Source organism: Asterias amurensis, chromosome 1, assembly GCF_032118995.1.
Source record: "Asterias amurensis chromosome 1, ASM3211899v1".
NCBI classification, from domain to species: Eukaryota; Metazoa; Echinodermata; class Asteroidea; order Forcipulatida; family Asteriidae; genus Asterias; species Asterias amurensis.
Genome location: NC_092648.1, coordinates 5509164 through 5527570, shown reverse-complemented (window position 1 = coordinate 5527570; position 18407 = coordinate 5509164). Strand labels below are relative to the sequence as shown.

At 38.3% G+C, this 18407-nt stretch overlaps 1 protein-coding gene, 1 long non-coding RNA gene and 1 pseudogene across 3 annotated transcripts in view; 2 read left to right on the top strand and 1 right to left on the bottom strand.

Annotated features, from left to right (window-relative positions):
* Positions 1–3923, top strand: part of LOC139943827 (uncharacterized) — a 62647-nt gene extending 58724 nt beyond the window's left edge. For both annotated transcript variants that reach the window (XM_071940669.1, XM_071940661.1), the window contains one exon: positions 897–3923. In XM_071940669.1, the coding sequence (XP_071796770.1) occupies positions 897–965 (69 nt within the window). In that variant the 3' untranslated portion in view covers positions 966–3923. The remainder of the gene's footprint in view (positions 1–896) is intronic.
* A 1317-nt stretch (positions 3924–5240) lies between these two features.
* LOC139943952 (uncharacterized) lies at positions 5241–17790 on the top strand. The gene is made up of 8 exons (XR_011786905.1): positions 5241–5336; positions 6443–6568; positions 7539–7630; positions 9790–9914; positions 11627–11803; positions 12678–12794; positions 14549–14641; positions 15315–17790. It is a non-coding gene; the product is annotated as an uncharacterized lncRNA (long non-coding RNA).
* LOC139939961 (uncharacterized) lies at positions 8537–9474 on the bottom strand (annotated as a pseudogene).
* Positions 17791–18407: the final 617 nt, after the last annotated feature.

Here is an 18407-nt window from a genome sequence, read left to right as displayed (position 1 = left end):
TAGCTGCCGGGCAACCTCGGTAGTCTAGTTGGTAAGACACTGCTCTAGAATTGCAAGGGTCGTGGGTTCGAATCTCACCCGAGTAACATGCCTGTGATATTTTTTCACAGGACTCGGGAAAGTACTGAGTATACAGTGCTAACACACATCGGTGTATGGGTAAAAACCAAAATTAATATTCTTTATCCCCGATGCAAATTTAACATCTATTATTCAACCTCGTTCCCTTGGTGTGCGATCTCGCCTTACTAATAGCCTTACTAATGTCACACTTCGTGGCTCGTGAATTACGCCAGATAGAATGGCATCCAGCCTGACTCATTCCCCGTCCATAGTCACCTTGCACCTACATTCATTTACATGGAAATGCCATAGAGTTATATATAGGCCAGTGCGCCCTCTAGTTCTTATATATAACTCTATGGGAAATGCATAGTCAAATCCTTCGTACATAAAAACAATACCTGCACGCACTGTACATACTAGACAGTGCATACAACATGCAGACGACCGAAAGTTAGCTTTTCATATCTGCGTTTTGATTGGTCCGAGGTGATGTTTGTCAGCTGCATCCACATCAACTCAGACCAATCAAAACACAGATATGGAAATCTTACCTCGCTGCACATTTAATCCAATTAAATTATTGTATCAAATGAAATCAATGGTTCTGAAAAGCAAGTAGGCCTACCTGTCATCCTTGCCAATGTAGGAATGCTGCTTTAAATATCTGCGGGTGCTAAAATAATTTCGACAGTGCCAAATTGTTGCATTGGTGTGTATTGTATCACACCACACTATGAGTTGTAATTAATTAACAGAAATTATTACTTTCAACCCTCATGAATGGAAACATGTAATTTTAATCACGATCTTTCTGTTTCGCTTGTGTTAAGGATATCCAAGTGAATGGACTGAGCATACGCCGTGACAGCGAAGCGGGGCTGCTGGACGCAGCAGACTGAAGGCCGGCCGTTCGCTCGTTTCGACGGCAGGAGTGAAGTGACACGGCGTGGTTGAGACAACACAGAGATAATTTATTTTAAAAACAAAACAACCAAGGTTAAATATGCACTGATGCAATTTTGAGGTTTCTTTTTAACAAAATGTATATCTAGTACAGTCTGATTGGTTTTGTTTTGCTTTATTTGATGGGGGAACACCACACCATTGACAATTGTCTATGAAACAATGATGTATGAAACAAAAATATGGTATATCCTATCCTAAAATAGCCAGGAAACAAAAATAACAATACATTGTTCCTGAGGCTGGAAACTGACATTGTTGACATTATGTTTACTCGTTTTATATGTAATTTACCATTAGGATGTCTATAACTGTGTGGTTTATAACAGTTTTTGCTCAAAAACAATTGTCTTCAAATTTGGATGTTTAAGGAATTATGTAAGCAATTTCGTAACTCAAGACTTTCGATGTACCACGGAGCAGAAAATAGTTTATTGCTCCATAGATGTACGCGTATTTTGTGTCTTCTGGGTAAACAAAAAACTGTTCATTCAACTGTGATACTTTTTATACGCAAGACGTAAGAGATCGATATAATATATACCTAAATGAGATTTCACTTGAAAACACATTTTTTCTAACAGTGGTGATAGAAGTGTTTATTTCTCAAGATTCGATAAAACTTGAAATGAGAATAATGATTAGTGTAAGATTCATGAGAAAGCACAAACTTTTCCCCGCTGTTTTTTCCAATGTTTTTTATTTGAAACCAGAAAACGGAAAGAACTAAAACTCTTCCACTAAAAGAACATCTATCATACTGGACTATTACGAAATGGTTCACTTAGGCATTAGAAAGTAACATCAATTGAGAATCACTTTTGAGGAAAGAAATGTAGTTCATTAATGCCAGTTCCCTTTGAAATTTATTTGGAAAAAAAACATGTCATTCATGTTTACCGTCTGAAAGGACATGGCCCATTGCCGAACCTTTCTAGAAGTACGTCGAAGTCATGGCAAGGAAATCGTAAGGTTTGAAAGCATCGGTGTATGCAAATGCATTTAGGCCTTACATTAAATTATGTAAAATTGCTTGGTGCCTTGTAGTGGACTACCAGATACATTGTAGCTTAAGAATGTATAGATGTTGAGTGAGACACAGGGTACCTATGCATCAGCCGCCATCTTTGATGAAACGTGCACGCTTGAAAGGCTACCAAAGATAGTGGTCAATGACGTCATGTGCAATCCATCTTTGCTGTCTATGTGATATCAACATGACCACTGTTGCTAATGGGTCTAACATACGTTATTTAAAGGGAAGTTATACGGTAGTCACTCTTTAAATAAGTATATAGTAGCAATACAAACTTGATGATGGTGCGGTGTTAATTTTATATACAAGAAAGGAATGTGAAAATTAAAGGCCGTAATTCAGTGGAATGGAAGGAGACTCCCGAAAAGTAATAACACTCTTACAGCACCTTGTAATGGACCCCTTGCATTGGCCATCATTGCTCTAAGGTCAACAAATGGAAACATGCAAGTGAACCACTCTAAGCCAATAAGAGGTAATCCTTTGACCCGAGTGAGGGCGCTGTTTGTGCTGTTACGTCATATCAATGGGGTATATTGGTACAATGAGGTTGACGTCTCTATGCAAATGTATTCCAAAACTTTGTTGACAAAACAAAATCCACACAATGTCAATTATTATTAAAACTGAGTGGATTATTGTGGAACACTGTACAGTTTTATGACGTACCCGTTTGTGATTAGTCACATTCGAGTTCTACGGAGTTCCCGAGGTGCTATCCGAAGTGACGATATCTTGACAATCCTCGGGAGAAGTCATACTGAAAATACGATGTCGTTTTTCTGAGATAATTAAGATGGATAGCAATTCTAGAGCACCTTAGTTTTTACAGTCTTTCATAACGGATATGTGTAGTTGTTTTCATGTCATTGAATAAAGGTTAGTTGAGAAATGTTTAAGTGTATGAAATTGGCCGTTGGATGAATTCTATTCGAATTTAAAAAAGGTCATGCATGATATTGCTGCTCGGGCTGGAAGTAGTGTGCAAATACTTTTTTTCTAAACTCCACTTTACAAAAGTGAGCAGTAGTGCTGACCCAAGCATAAATTATTTTCAGACTTGTCATAATATGAAAGTTGATTTCATAAGCTCTCTATGCATATAAACCTCGTCCCCCAGATTGTTGTTTTTTATTTGGCAGTCATTTTAAATGTGAATAGTTTTGTTTGCGACACCTTGTATAACAGATATTTATACCGATGGTTACAAAGGAACATTTTGTTGTGAAGAATTTTCCTTCTTAAGAAGCCATAGTTCGAGAAAAGTGTGTCTGGAAGTTAAAAAAAAAAAACAACAACAACAACAACAACATCAACAACAGCCGTTTTGAGTTTTTATACCCAAAATTAGGAGCATTGTTTTTTGTGAACATTTTGCAAAGTTTTAAGCTTTTCCCTCTGACTCACACAGCGGAATAGCCTTTGTTTTATCACACAAAACACAAACGCTGTCTGCAACAATTTGATCAGCTCTACCAATAGTGTATTATTACCATTTTAAAAGAGCTTAGAATGAACAGCTGAATTCCAATCGCAACGAGGTAGTTTAGTTCATTACAAATAAATATATTAAATAATAGATGACATAATGCAAGTTGAAATAGATGAACACAAGAACACATGTATCTGACGTGCAACCCCCAAATGCTTTCAATAATAATATAAAAAATATGAGTTGGAGAAAGTTTCTTATAAAACTAGCCAATCGATGTACAAAATCACGACTCGCTTTAGCTATAAACATTGTCATGTCTGTAGTGTTCGTTCTTGTACAATATGCTTAGATTTAGTGTCAGTTGTGTTAAGTCATAAAGAATGCCCAATTCTGAAAGTAAATAGCTATTGCAATAATAAATCACTGGAGTGTGAACTTAAATGAAATAATGTGTCCTGTCAAAGCTTCATGTTACATTGTTGCTTGATTCGTAGGTGTAGCCTACCCCCCCCCCCCCCCAACTACAACTATCATTTTCACAATGTTTATCATCTTATTTCCGTGGAATACAGCCCCGAGGAGGCTCTGGGACTTTGTTTACCACACGGTTGACCTAGGCGTCAGATGCGATGGTCTGCAAAGGCGTGGCAAAAAAGAACTCTGACAGTGCTGTTTAGCTTCATCAAAGGTCTTGGCATCCGTCACGAGAAGGTAGCAATTATGATTCCCAAAACTTGTCCATACTGATGCAGGCCACTAGCCCACCTTGTTGAGGTGTATTAAAATGGCTCTCTTTTAACATTGGTCTAATCAAAGTCGCTATTAGTGTGATCATGTGTGATGAGACCGATGTTTTAAGACACTGGACACTATTGGTACATGTCAAAGACCAGTTTCTGACTTGGTGTATCTCAACATAATTATGCACAAAATAACAAACCTGTGAAAATTTGAGCTCAATCGGTCGTCGAAGTTGCGAGATAGTAGTGAAAGAAAAATATCTAAATCTGAGGTCTCGAAATCAAATTAGTAGAAAATTACTTCTTTCTCGAAAACTACGTTACTTCAGAGGGAGCCGTTTCTCACAATTTATACTATCAACCCCCCCCCCCCCCATTACTCGATACCAAGAAAGGTTTCTCGGCGGGTTATTAACTTTTGAACATTAACTCTATTCCAGTCACAGTGCTTTGCTACTTACACAATTGTATTTTACTGAACGAGCAAAACAACAAGCAAGTTGTTAGTTCTTGTGATTTTTCAGTGGGGTGGGGAATATAAGTTCGAAAAAAGCTCTAAATCATCGGATGTGGCAAGAGATTAATTTTGGTCCCCAATAATGTCAAACTGTGTACAAACGCCTCTTTGGTCGGATAGGGGGGGGGGGGGGGACGGGGGTGTTCGTGATGAATAGAAAAACGCCCTCAGTAGAAAATATATCGATAGAATTCCCTGTGATCACCCACACCCGGCACCCCAATATTATGTCTAACCCCTATTTTGATCCCGCCCCGAACAAAAAAACAAGGTGTATCATGCCACTGTTGTCACAATCGATGAAGGATTGTCGCATGGTTGAAGTAAACTGTTCAAAACATAGCGTCTTATTGTACTGGTCTTTGGTCGGATCGGGGGGGGGGGGGGGTGTTGGTGATGAGTAGAAAAACGCCCTCAGTAGTTCGTAGTGAATGATCACGTGACACAAGCATCGCCATAGCACCGCCATTTTTAAAGGACAAAATAGACGCACCAAACTAAGACGTCTCATGCCTTCTTCTCCGACAAGTTCAAGATTAAACTGAGTTCTCAATGACACACCTATACCACAAGTTGATGGTGAGTTACTAGTTTGTTTGTGACAAGGATGTTTTCGTTATAGGATTGTCAACCGGTGAATTTAAAGAAACTCAGGGATTTTTTTTGGCATGACTGAGGCAAAAGGTTTATCGCCAATAGCAAAATATCAAAAGAGGGCGCTGTTGAACCCACACAAAGATGTGACCGGCTCTACAAAAATGGGCAAAATAAGTAAATTGGGAAAAGTTTCCGTATGGCGCCACCACTTTTTCGTTCGAAATAAAATAATATAGTATCTAATTTACCTGATTGATATATCCCTTTTTGTAAAAATGAGTGAAAAGGTGGTGGCGCCATACGGAAAGTTATCCGTAAATTGAGTTACATACACAGCTGAATTGGTGTTATTATTATTAGCTTTTTTTTAGTGTAGGTTTGAACCCTGTGACATTTTGCGTTCTGGATATAGGCCTACACTGATATTTGCATATTATATTCATTTTTTACAATAAATGAAAGTGCCTTCAGAGATACTGCTACTTAAACCTAGCAAAATTTAAGATAAGAGAAGTTACCTAAATTTGATACAAAAACCTTCGTTTTTTCAACTAAAAATAATAAAAATGATATTTATGTGAATAAAATATGGAGGTATTTACGCAAAGAAAACCAAGAAGGACAAAATCATTGAAAATATTGTCAGGATCTCAACATTTTTAAATGTAACTGGCATATCTCCCCTTTTTTAATAAAACTCATCCAATGTATACATTTAAAAGGAAAAGTTTCCATATGGCGCCACCACTTTTTCATTAGATATGAAAAATTTACCTCAATGAGATCCCTTTTTGTAAAAATTGGCTTTGAACTTGTACATGGGAGGCAAATATTTTTTTTAATTATTTTTTCTCACTTGTAGGTGTAAGGATTCCATGTTGGTTTTAATGATGTCATGATTTCATAAGGATACATAACAATTATTGTTTGTTTCTTTCGATGTGTGACATCTTTTCTGAGGTTTGTGACTTTACAGTGCTCATCACACATTGGTGAAAGAGTAAAAAGGTTATCTTCCCTTGTGCTTTGTTGTGAACATGTCGAAGCTAAAGTCAAGCATTGTTGTTTTCTTTGTTTGCATGATACAGCAAGGGTTGTCATCTCCACAGAGATCTACTCATCAACCAAGTAGATGTCATGAGACCTGCAGTTGATGAGCTTCCTAACAATGTACAAAGAGTCCGGGAAATGAACAGCTCTCTCCTTGATAAAAGGTAAGGGAAACTCATGGATAATCGTCAGTAATAATATATGCCTAATAATATCAAAGTCGTATATAGTGGACGTATCAATCAAACGAGGTACTCAAGGCGCTGAGTATATACACAAACTTTCAGAAAGATGTTATTGCAGTGATGAATTCTGAGACCAAATTATTTAGCACTTTCTTTAGTACATAAGTTGATTCCACTTTCCTTCATTCAAAACCAAATGTATCAAAAACATTAGTAGTAAGGGTTTACATAATTAGTAAGAGGTGAAGGGTCATAGTTCATTTTGCATAGCCCCTAACTGGATTTTTGATTTAAAAACAGGTGCCAAAAAGTTAACTTTTTGTATAAAGGGTTTAAATTTAAGCTAAAATATATCCGACACCTATCTGATATTCAGTGGTGGAGGCACAAGCATCCGACTTAATTTTTTTAAATTTATTTATTTCCTCAAAACCTCCATAGTTCACAATTAATTAATAAAAGACATTGATTAATGATTATAGTAGAAACATGATATATTTCTGTCTGAAATGTCACATTCGATGAGAAATAAGTAATACTGATTTCCTGTTTGGAGTTTATCGCTCAGTGAACGTTTTATTAAAAAAGAAACATTGATGTCATGCATAATGTGGAATCGGTTTTTCACTATTTATAATGCATCTGGCATGGCCTCTGTTGCCCCGTCTTGTCATTTGTGGTCATTGACAAGTTTCCCGTACAAACTTATATTTTAGGATAGAAGTGATGGCCTTTGCTATAGAACTGTGACTTGAAGGCCTGGTATAACACTGAGGACATGGCGGGCCTATGTTGTCTCAGCCTTGGTGCCCCCTTCAAACGTTTCCCATACATGTAGATTAAAGATTTTCCAATGGGTGTGCCTTTTGCAAAACGAAAAAGGCCTTGCCCTCTCATGATCAAGGGTGAAATTTCATTCTGGTAATAATGTTTTTGTCTTTCTACACAGCTATACTGTGGTTAAGCTTATGAAATGAGAACCATGAACAAAGAAGACTGTTGGACATCAACCTGGGGCATGAGAAGGCTCTTCAAATGAAGGTAAATTGAATAAAATCCTCCTTGAAACAACCAAGTACCTCACTATGCCACAATAAGAATGATAACTGGTTTTTATATTACGCTTTTTACACACGGAGGGCTTCTCAAAGCGCTCCAACCTTATTACCCCTGTTTACTGGCCTCCCTTGGAGTATACAGCCTGTGCAACAAATTTGGACTACTAGGTCTCTATGTTAAATCAATCACAAGAACCATCTCTACCTTCTGGGTTTGTTTTTGTCTCCATCTTCTTCTTAAACCTTCAATGATCTGATGTGCCAGACATCTTGGCATGTACATGTAGGTCTGGCTTTGATTATACTGTCTGACAAGTTTGTCATGAGTTATTTGTCCAATGTTTTGCTGGGCCACTGCTAGCAGCAGGTCACCCCTCTACTGTTTCCTGGTCACCTACTCCTTGCTGCCTTTCGGGGAGAGCTAGATCACGCCAGCTTTGAATGATGAACGGGATGAATGGGTCAATTCAGTCATGTTCAGGAATGGTGAATATGGTGGCTGTCGTTTCAACTGGATCTGCTGGTTGAGTCTTGCTGGGTGCTGGGCATGCACATGGGGTCTGGCAGTGTGTACCCAAGAAAGAGTGGCTCCTATCCTTTCCCCGTCACGTACTCGTTGCTGCCATTCTGGGAGAGCTACACATGTAGATCACGCCAGCTTTGAATGATGAATGGGCCATTTCAGTCATGTTAAGGTATGGTGAATATGGTGGCTGTCGTTTCAACTGGATCTGCTGATTGAGTCCTGCTCAGTGCTGGGCATGCACATGGGGTCTGGCATTGTCGCATACAAGAAAGACTGGTTCGTTTCCCGGTCACCTACTCGTTGCTGCCATTCTGGGAGAGCTACATGTAGATCATGCCAGCTTTGAATGATGAACGGGCCATTTCAGTCATGTTCAGGAATGGTGAATATCGTGGTAGTCGTTGTAACTGGATCTGCTGGTTGAGTCCTGCTGTGAGCTGGGCACATGGGGGGTCTGGCATTGTCGTATCCAAGAAAGACTGGTTCATCTGTTGGGAACAGGTTTTGACATTCAAGGGCTGTTGCGGCCAGAAACCCTTCCAATATTTCTCTTGTTACAGTCTCAAATGCCATGGTTTACAAGGCAAATCTCCCCGGAAATCAGCAAGTGTCACGTTACAGTTGCATCCACGTTGAGCGTGTACAACGCGCCTTGCTGGGATTCAGTGAGGCGCTCTACCAAAAGACTGCCTTGTCAAAATGTTGTAGTCCGCTTCATCAATGAGTACGCAGTGGCCGACAACTTCGTACCGCATGAACCACTACGCGTACTCTACTCGCATATCGAGTACTGTTGGTGAGTTGCGGGCATCAGGCACGTCCTCTGCTAGTTTGAGAGTCATTAGCATTCCGTCTATTAGGGTTCTGCCAATAGTACTTGGAGACACAGTTGGTTTGTCTGGTAGCAAATGTTGGAGCTCCTCTTTCATCTGTTTCTGTAATAGAAGAGGGTTGTCACCCAGTGTATGTAGCTTATCTCGCATTTCCTGATCTACTTGGTGTTGTGTGCTTCCCCTGTCGGCCATTTTTTAAGACGACCGGTACGCAAATGTGTTGCCACTATACTGACCTTGCAGTATAGGCCTATCTCTTGGTGTCTGCTAATTGTAGATAGTCAGCCTGGTTATTCTTGAATGCTTCAACCAGTTTCCACTACCTACATTAATCACTGCTCTGTACTGACCACGGCAGCCATCTTTTAATTAAAAATCGCTTAGGCTTATTTGGGAGATAACGCCAAACTATTGTAGAAATGAGTTTTCGCTGCTTTTATATAGGCAGCTACAAATCAGTAAACACATTATATACAATTCTGAATTTGAATGCAAATATTTAGAAAATGTTTGCTCATAATAAAATTAAATTGTTGACCAGCTCTTGCTGCTAGCTTTACCGAATTGAATGATTCTTGCGGCAGAGTGAAACTGAATACCCTTGTTTGGCCAGTGAATGCTTAACTGCTTAATGACTCCTTTTGACTGTTGCGTGCTGATTCAACAGAGTATTCATTTTCAAATGAAAATGAATGAGGTAAAATTAATGGATTTTTGTTGAAATTGGCCAGTATTTGGAGAAATAAATTGACTCTATTGTGCGCTTTGTTTTCATTTTCATAGGACGCAGTGATGGTTGCCATCTCCAAAGGGATCCACTCATCAGCAAAGATGTCTGACCTTCATAGCTTCCTGAAAACACAATGAGTGTGGTATCTGAAAGAACTCATCTCTCCTTTACATACAAGGTATGAACTGAAACTCTAGTACCGATTCCTGTAGCAATTCAAAGTGACAACATGTCCTGGGGTGCGTTCCACTCGCGCAAAAGTTGCCAACGTTTGCCAACAATTTACAGTCGAACAAGTTGTGCGCTGCGACTGTTGGCGAACGTTGGCAACTGTACGCGAACATACTTCTGAGGTGTTGGCGAGTGGTTTTTGAAAAGGCAAACATGGTATTATTTCTTTGTCACAAACATATATAAGAACTCATCTCTCCTTTACATACAAGGTATAAACTAAAACTCTAGTACCAATAGACTGATCCATTAAGCTCTGCCCCATTGCGTATTGACCAATCACAACGCAACGAAGGTCCGACACTAAGGTCCGACATGCGTGCGCTTATGCTTGGCGCGCGACAGAGTTGTGCAGAAAGGCATTGGAGAGCCCAGTGTGTTCTTGCTCACACATGCGTCATGGGCGGAGCCTACTGGATCGGTCTATTCATGTAGGAATTCAAAGGGACAACATGTCCTGGGGTGCGTTCCACTCGCACAAATGTTGCCAATGTTTGTGCACGTTTGCCAACAATTTCCAGTTGAACAAGTTGTGCGCTGCGACCGTTGACGAACGTTGGCAACTGTACACGAACACACTTCTGAGGTGTTGGCGAGTGGTTTTTGAAAAGGCGGACAAGCATACAGTATTATTTCTTTGTCACATATATACAGTATATATTCGGGGATTGATAATGCAGAGGTGAAACAACATAGTTCATTTAATAGTTGATGTTATGATGTACAGAAGAAGATATACCTACAGCAAAAACAAAGTAAAAGTAAAAAAAAAAAACTATGTAAGGTGTGTCGCCATCTTCATTTTAGGGCGTCGCCATATTGATATCGCGTAGTGCGCACCAATCGTTCCAAAGATAAACAACGTTTGCCCAAACAGTTGCGATTCATTTGCCCAGGTCATTGCCTTGGTGCTTTTCAAAGTCTCCAGTGAAAGTTAGCATTTTTCGTGGGCTCTATTTCACAAAGCACTACTTTTAATAGAGATTTGTAATGTGACATCACATTTTGCTTAGCGATTAGGATTGACAAACAGTTAAAATTGATCTTAGCTTTTTCCATGTTGTACAAATGTGGCAAACAACATGGACAGGCTTCCACCATTATTCACCATTATCCACCATTATCCAAGCATTCAGAGATTCCATTAAACCACAGCCAAGGTTCTGGGAATATCATGGTGATCAGTGCTTACTCAATTTCCCATGCAGAACTAATTATGAGAACTGTTGTTGTATTTCCTTTGTCGTGTCAGGGTTTTATTGTGGCAAGAATATTTTTCAAAGGAAAATAATTACTCAAGAAACTCCCGAAAGTAAAAATATTTTAACGTGGAAGGCTACGGATAATTTGACATGAGGTGGTTCACATATTTCTTCTCTGTGCAGGAAATATTTCATTTTCATTATTGCTGGTTATCTTATTCTGGTAAGCAAAACCGTTTGGTACTTAGCTACTTTGTGTGCTTAAGCAGCTCTATGACATTGGGCCCAGAAATAAAACACAGTGGCATGGCCTCTGCTTTTCTGGTCTTGGCATTGGTGTCCAGTGAAAAGTTTTCAAGTGACCAAGATAAAACAAAAATGAAACAACAATGGCCTTGCTCTCCCAAAGCGGAAATTTTATGCCTGTAATAAATTACTTTTGGTTTGTTTTACACAGTTAGTGAAGCTTTGTGGTTTATTGATCAACAAAGTAGGACACTGATGCTGGACCGGGATGCGTGGAAGACGACCACTTGAGTTTCCTGAGAAGGCGATGGCTGAAGACATCCTCTCTCTCAACTGACAGTGCCCTTGACATCAGTATGACATGTTAGACACCTCTTGAACTATGAAGGTAAACTCTATCATTGTATTTCTTATGACAACCAACAAGTCTGGCGGTCTTCTTTTTTCAATTGAATAATAATAATAATGAACAAAAACTTCTAAGTACTGTTTGAAGCTTTGCATGGTGTGGAGAAAGAGGAAGAAACTATAAATAAATAGTAAACTTGCGGGTACAACCATGTGTAAGTCTCTTATGAGTGAGTGTTGGCTTTGAAAAGAGCCGGTTTGGTCTCGACATTTCGAACAGTATACTCTGCTCGTCTTTAGGAGAACAACTTCAGTTCAAGTGTTGAATGTGTCTGACACTTTTGAATTCTACTGACTTTGTAATAAAGTATCCTTGCAGGACCTGATTGGTTGCTTAGGGGACGCTAGTTGCCATCTTCTGTAAATAAGGCCACTTCATTGACCTTAAACTTTGGGGGATTTTGAGGGCACAAGCAAAACTGAGAGATGCAACTAGTCCCTGTCCTGAGTTTGGGTGAAGCAACCCAGGCGTTAACATTTGCACATGCTGTGAACCCTGCTGGCGATAGTTGACCCGGGGCTGAGTAAAAAGCTAGAGTTCTGAAGTATATTATTGACCTTAAAGTTTAATCCTTTATATCTAGAAAGGAACAACATAGTCAGAACCAGACAAAAAAAGTACATCAAACTCTAAAAGTCCCTCACAAGGAATATATTTGTTTTTTTCTAAATGACCAATAACTTCTCACATACTGTTCACTTGTTAAAGTGAACAATGTACATGTATGGTTAGGAAGTGTGATCTCATAAGGAGAGAATAAATATTTCAAAATTGGCTAAACATTTTCATGATGGGTTATTGTTATTCTGAGGAAAAAAAACTCTCATTTTCTATTTTGTTTTGGTTTACACAGTGAGGGTTGCCATCTCCAAAGGTATCCACTCATCAGCAACTAGATGTATGACCATCAGAGCTTGCCTGAAAACACATTGAGTATGGTATCTGCAAGAACTCTTCTCTCCATTAAAAGGTAATTCAAACTGTTGATTATCTTCAGGGGCTGGTTTCACAAAGCGCTAAGACTCATCTCAAGATGAGTTGTCAGTGTTATCATATTAGGGAGTTTTTGTTTTGGAAGAAGGATGGTTCTGCGATTGTGAAAATGAAATATTGAGTTATCTGCACATGCGTCGCTTTGAGGACAGTTGTTTCTCAATTTCTACGACAGTACTTGGGATGAATCTGCGTTTTGCTGGAAACGACAAAGTTTGACTGAAAACTACATACCCTCGCAGAACCACCAGTCGTCGAAAACGAAAACTCCCTATTGACTTGTAGTTTGACATCAAACTTTGCCAAGCATTTAAGATTGATTTGTTGTTTAGATCAGTCTTAGCTCTTTGTTAAATTAAGCCCAGGACTGATACATCACAGGGGCAACGAAGGGAATAATCTTTATTCCCCTGGCCTTGGTGCCTTTAAAACTTCCAGATGAAATTTACATTTCCAGGCATGTGTAACTTCTGTTTGTTCATTTCACAAGTCTTTTTGGGGGGTCCATTTTTTGTCAGCCTAGCGATGAATACTAGCCTTGGCTTTTTATTTCCAAACAGTACACGTTTCATTTAGAAAGAGAACGTTCTCAGCTTTCAGATGATACCAAATTTAGAATAGGGGTCTCAGACCTGGTTCCAGTTAATGTTCTGCCAGACCTGTAAAATTAAGCAACTTTCCAATTAATCCACAGACACCGATTGTACAAACCAAGGTCTGGAGTTTGTTTTAGGGCAAGGCCAAATGGCGCTAGGCCATTTCGAAAAAAGAGATGGCACAATAAGGCCAATAAATTCTGAGAGTTGTAAAACAAAATTAATCATGGTGCAAAGTTGATCATGGGTGGCATGGTTGGCTTGTGCGTAAAGCGCTCACCTCTCACCAAGGTGACCCGATTCAATTCCCGGCCAGGGCCATATGTGAGTTGAGTTGTGCATTGGTTCTCTGCTGTGCTAAAAGGGTTTTCCAGGCCATCCAGTTTTCCTCCCTTGGGAAAAAACAAACACTTCGATCTTGGCTGTGCTCCGTGGTCATAATGAATTGATGTGGCTGGCAGCCAAAGGCGCCCTTGCATGCCAGCTTCTCGAATACGTTGTAGCCGCGTCCTTCACAATTCAGCTCTTAGCTGCGAGGAAGGGTGATTAGCCCCCCAAATTATTATATGATTGTTTTGTTGTCTTTTCCTTGTCGAACAAGTCAATAGCCTAGACAAAGAAGTTAATTAAAAATTGAGACATTTGTCAAAGGTTAACCTACGGGTGGTTAACCCGATGTAACATTTTTCATAAATAAGGTATTAAAAAAAAAAGTTTTTCATAAACTAGCCATAAACGATTTGTCAACCCCCCCCCCCCCCCAAAAAAAAAAAAAAAAAAAAGAAGAAAATGTTATTAAGCTACATATTATCGTAGCGTTGGATAAAACAAACTTGTTGCATGGAATCTCTGTTGTGAGATCCAAATTTTTTTTCAACCATTCAATATTGGGCGTCTTTTGGCATGTTTTGCAGAGTGGGTCACATATTATTACAACTGCTATTAAGAACATACAAAGTCACAGTGTCTTACTGGCCTTTAGCAAGAATGAAGCATTGATGCCATTGTCTCTGTTGCTCTGATTTTTGCTTTGGTGACTTAGTTTTCCATTGGAGGTGCCCTTTGCATAATGCAAATGGCCTTGCCCTCTCATACAAACTCATGCAATAAAAAGTTTTTGTTTTGTTATACACAGATAGAAAGCTTATCAATAAGGTTCATCACTACCAAGTAGATGTCTGTCGCTGGATGTCAACCTAGTATTATGAGATGGCTCTTTGCATAGAAGGTAAATTCATTAAAACTATTCAAGTATTAGTGTGTTTATGTAGACAATTAACTCATATGCCATAGTATGCTATTAGGGGCATGCACACGTAGATCTGTAGAGAAAGGTCATTGCCAAGGTGCAGTACCTTAACTACAGTAATATTTTAGGGGGTACACGGGGTGCTACATTTATTTTTGGGGGGAGGGCACTTCTGGTAAAGTTATTGCTGTCTCCCCACCAAAAAAACACACACAAAAAACACAGGGTATTTTTTACACTTTTTTTTATTTTATTAACGGGAATATACATTTTGGAGCAAAACAAAGCTTCATTATTTGCATCAATATCAAAGGGAGATCCCTTTTTTAATCTCTTATTTTTCTTTGTGTGGTTTGAAGGATCAAATTTAATGCACTGAAGTTTTGCGTATCATATGTTTACACTTGATTTTGAAACACTATTGGGAGCAAGCTCATTTTATGTTACCAACTTACGAGAGATACATTGGTGTGTTGGTGTGTTGGTGTGTTGGTGTTCCTTGGTGTGTATGATGAACATGAACCAAACTAAAGCTTTGAATAAAAATGTTCATCTTTTGTAACTGTTTTTGGTGCTTTTTTGTTTGAAATCTTCTTAGACTAGGAGGTTGACTAAAGTTGTCTAAACTACTTTGTCTGTTTTTATTTTTAAGGTTTCCCACTTCAAGATGAAATCTACCACGGAAAAGATTGATTTTGGGATCTTTCATTAGATTTGTACAGGGTTACAACCGAGGTATGAACCGAGGTATGTGGTTTTTCTACTAACATCAAAAAGTGGGCTGTGTTTGCAGCACTTATACAATCTGCAACCCGACGCCACATGCCACAACATTTTGGGGACTTCATGCTGGCATCAGCCTAACCCAAATGAATGGTTTTCCCTACAGATTGATTACACTCTAGAAAAATTTAAAAACATGTTTCATTAACATTTACCCCTAATGGTTATAATTCTTACACAACCATAGCTGTCCCAGGCCCATTAGGTGTTTTTTCCCAGAGAGTGTGATAATTACTCAAAGGATAGTTGTATGTGTAGTAGAACATAAGAATGCGTAATAATACATCTCTCAAAAACCATTGAAAAGTGTAGAATTTTTATAATTTGCTAAATGTCTTTTCTTAAAAAAGTATGGTAATATGTTATTATACTCGGACTTGTACAGACTAAAAATAACAAAAGTAGCTTGATTTATGCCACAGCTTAAAAGCCAAATTCATACAAACACCAAATTGTGAAACGTTCCCCTAAGTCGATTAGTAGTAGGCAATGAGCCGGAAGTATGTTAATATGTTATTATCTTATAATTTGAAATTATTGCTTTAACTTTCTTAAAAAGTTAATCCTGTAAAGAATTGGATAAGTTCCTCATATTGTCAAGTCTTTCCATCACCCAAATCAGTTTGGATAACTCACATTCCTTGGGCAAAATGTCCTTGTCAAATTTGAAATGAATTAATGTTACAAAGCAAGTTCACATTGCAAGTTTACAAATTAAAGGCAAAAAAAAACCCAAACAGTTCTGGTAGCCTTATTGTACTTTCAATTTTATCAGGAAAGTTGATATTTAAATGGTGTGATGTATTTAGTCACCTCCTGCCTTAGCTGGTATGGGGTTACGTAACACAGTTGCAATGATTTTGTAAAAAGTAAGTGCACCGATAGACCGATCCATTAAGCTCCGTCCCATTGCTTATTGACCAATCACAACCCATTGCACAACCAAAAGTCTGACACTATAAAGTCTGACATGCGTGAATACATGCTTGGTGTGTGCGTCAGATTTGTGCAGAATGGCATTGGAGAGGCGCATGTGTTCTTGCTCACATGTGCGCTGTGGGCGGAGCCTAAGGGATCGGTGAATTGCAAGCAAGTCACAATATGTCTATTTTGGGAAACTATTGGCCTCGCTTGGACAAACCTTGCCAGGATATTGCTTGAAAGGTGCACTTATTTTAGCCCACAAAAAGATTAGGTGTTATTTTTTGACTGGCTCAGGCTGAGCCCTAAGCTTTCACTAGGTTAAACAAAAAAGCTTAAAAGGGAAGGTACACGTTTGGTAATTGTCAAAGACCAGTCTTCTCACTTGGTGTATCACATCAAAAGCACAAAATAACAAGTCTGTGAAACTTTTAGCTAAATTGGTCATCGAAGTTGCGAGGAAATGATGAGACAAAAAACACTTTTGTTTGACAAATTTGTGTGCTTTCAGATAGGAATAAAAGACTTATTATTTTAGTGAGAAATAACCTCTTTCTCAAAATCTATGCTACAGTACCTCAGAGGGAGCCGTTTCGCACAATGTGTTATACTATTAACAGCTCTCCAATGCTCGTTACCAAGTCAGTTTTTAAGTTGATATTTGTTTTGAGATATTACCAAACGTGTACCTTCCCTTTAAGAGCCCTTTAACTTTAAACTTAACATTGTTGCAAACAGAAGACTGGTCTTTGACAATTACCAAAGGTGTCCAGTGTCTTTAAAGCAAGTATTTTTGCCTATAGTTAAAACCATTATTAAATTTCTCTTGTGGCATGTGAGTATTTAATTGAACTTACCAAATTGGCATCCAATTTAGCGGAGTAGGCACAATTGCAGATTTCATTAAAAAAAAAAAGTTGCTGCAAATGTGACACCTGATGCAAAAAAACACAACATTTGCTCACACATAAAGGTGAAATTAAACGACTGTTAACTCTTTCAGTGACAATAAAACACAATATTTTTAATGTATCCTGAAAGTGCCATTAGGGTACGTAATATATTTTTTTATGTTATCACAAGAGGGCAGTATCCCCCAGGAAATAGTATTGACTTTGGGAGGTTCCCAGGCAACGCAAAACAGCAAGGTACATTGTGTGTGTTGAACAAGAAATTTTTATTAATACAGAGTTTGAAAAAGCTGGGCATTTTATGGTCAAGAATGCAAAACAAAACTGGCACTTAAAGAGTGATTATGGTCAACTTTACCATGTGGCCAAGTTATAATTTGTTTAGTTATTGATAAATGGTTGATAAAGAAATTAACTTTCCGAAAACTTTGATTGTTAAAAAGGGCAAAGATTTTGTCCAGTTTAATATTGATTACTTGATAATTGTACTCACCGAAAGCTTTGTTCACAAAAGAGGGCAGATAATTTTCTTCAAAGTGTTATTTTGTATGAGTTACTTCTATATCATTGTTTTCAAACTGATACTGTATTTTGTATTGAAAAATTGTATTGTTTTCAACTGTTGAGAGTTTGAAATAAAATGATTCTATAAATGTAGAAAGAAGTATATTTTTCATTCCCTTATTCTGTATTGGTTTACCATATTATGCAAAACTGAGAGCAGAATAAAACTTACAAATATAACAAAGATGGCTTCAGCAAGTTAGAAAGTGCAGCAAATAAGATCTTCAGCAGAAAAGAGTATTGTGGGCAAAACGTTCTGCCCAATTAAGAAGTACGCTACCGCACCTTTAAATACGAAAACCCCAGACCACTTTAATAGAAAAAGTTCCACCCCATTAAATAATTTAAATAAAAAGTACCATACCAGACCTTTAATAAGAAAAAATCCCTACCATTAAATTACATCTAAGATTAAGCACGTTAATAGAAAAACTTCCACCCCCAATTAAATACTTTGACTAATGGTACCATACCACACCTTTAATACGAAAAACCCGTACTGTTAAATTAAATCTAAGAATAACCACTTTAATAGAAAATATTCCACCCCATTCTATACTTTAAAT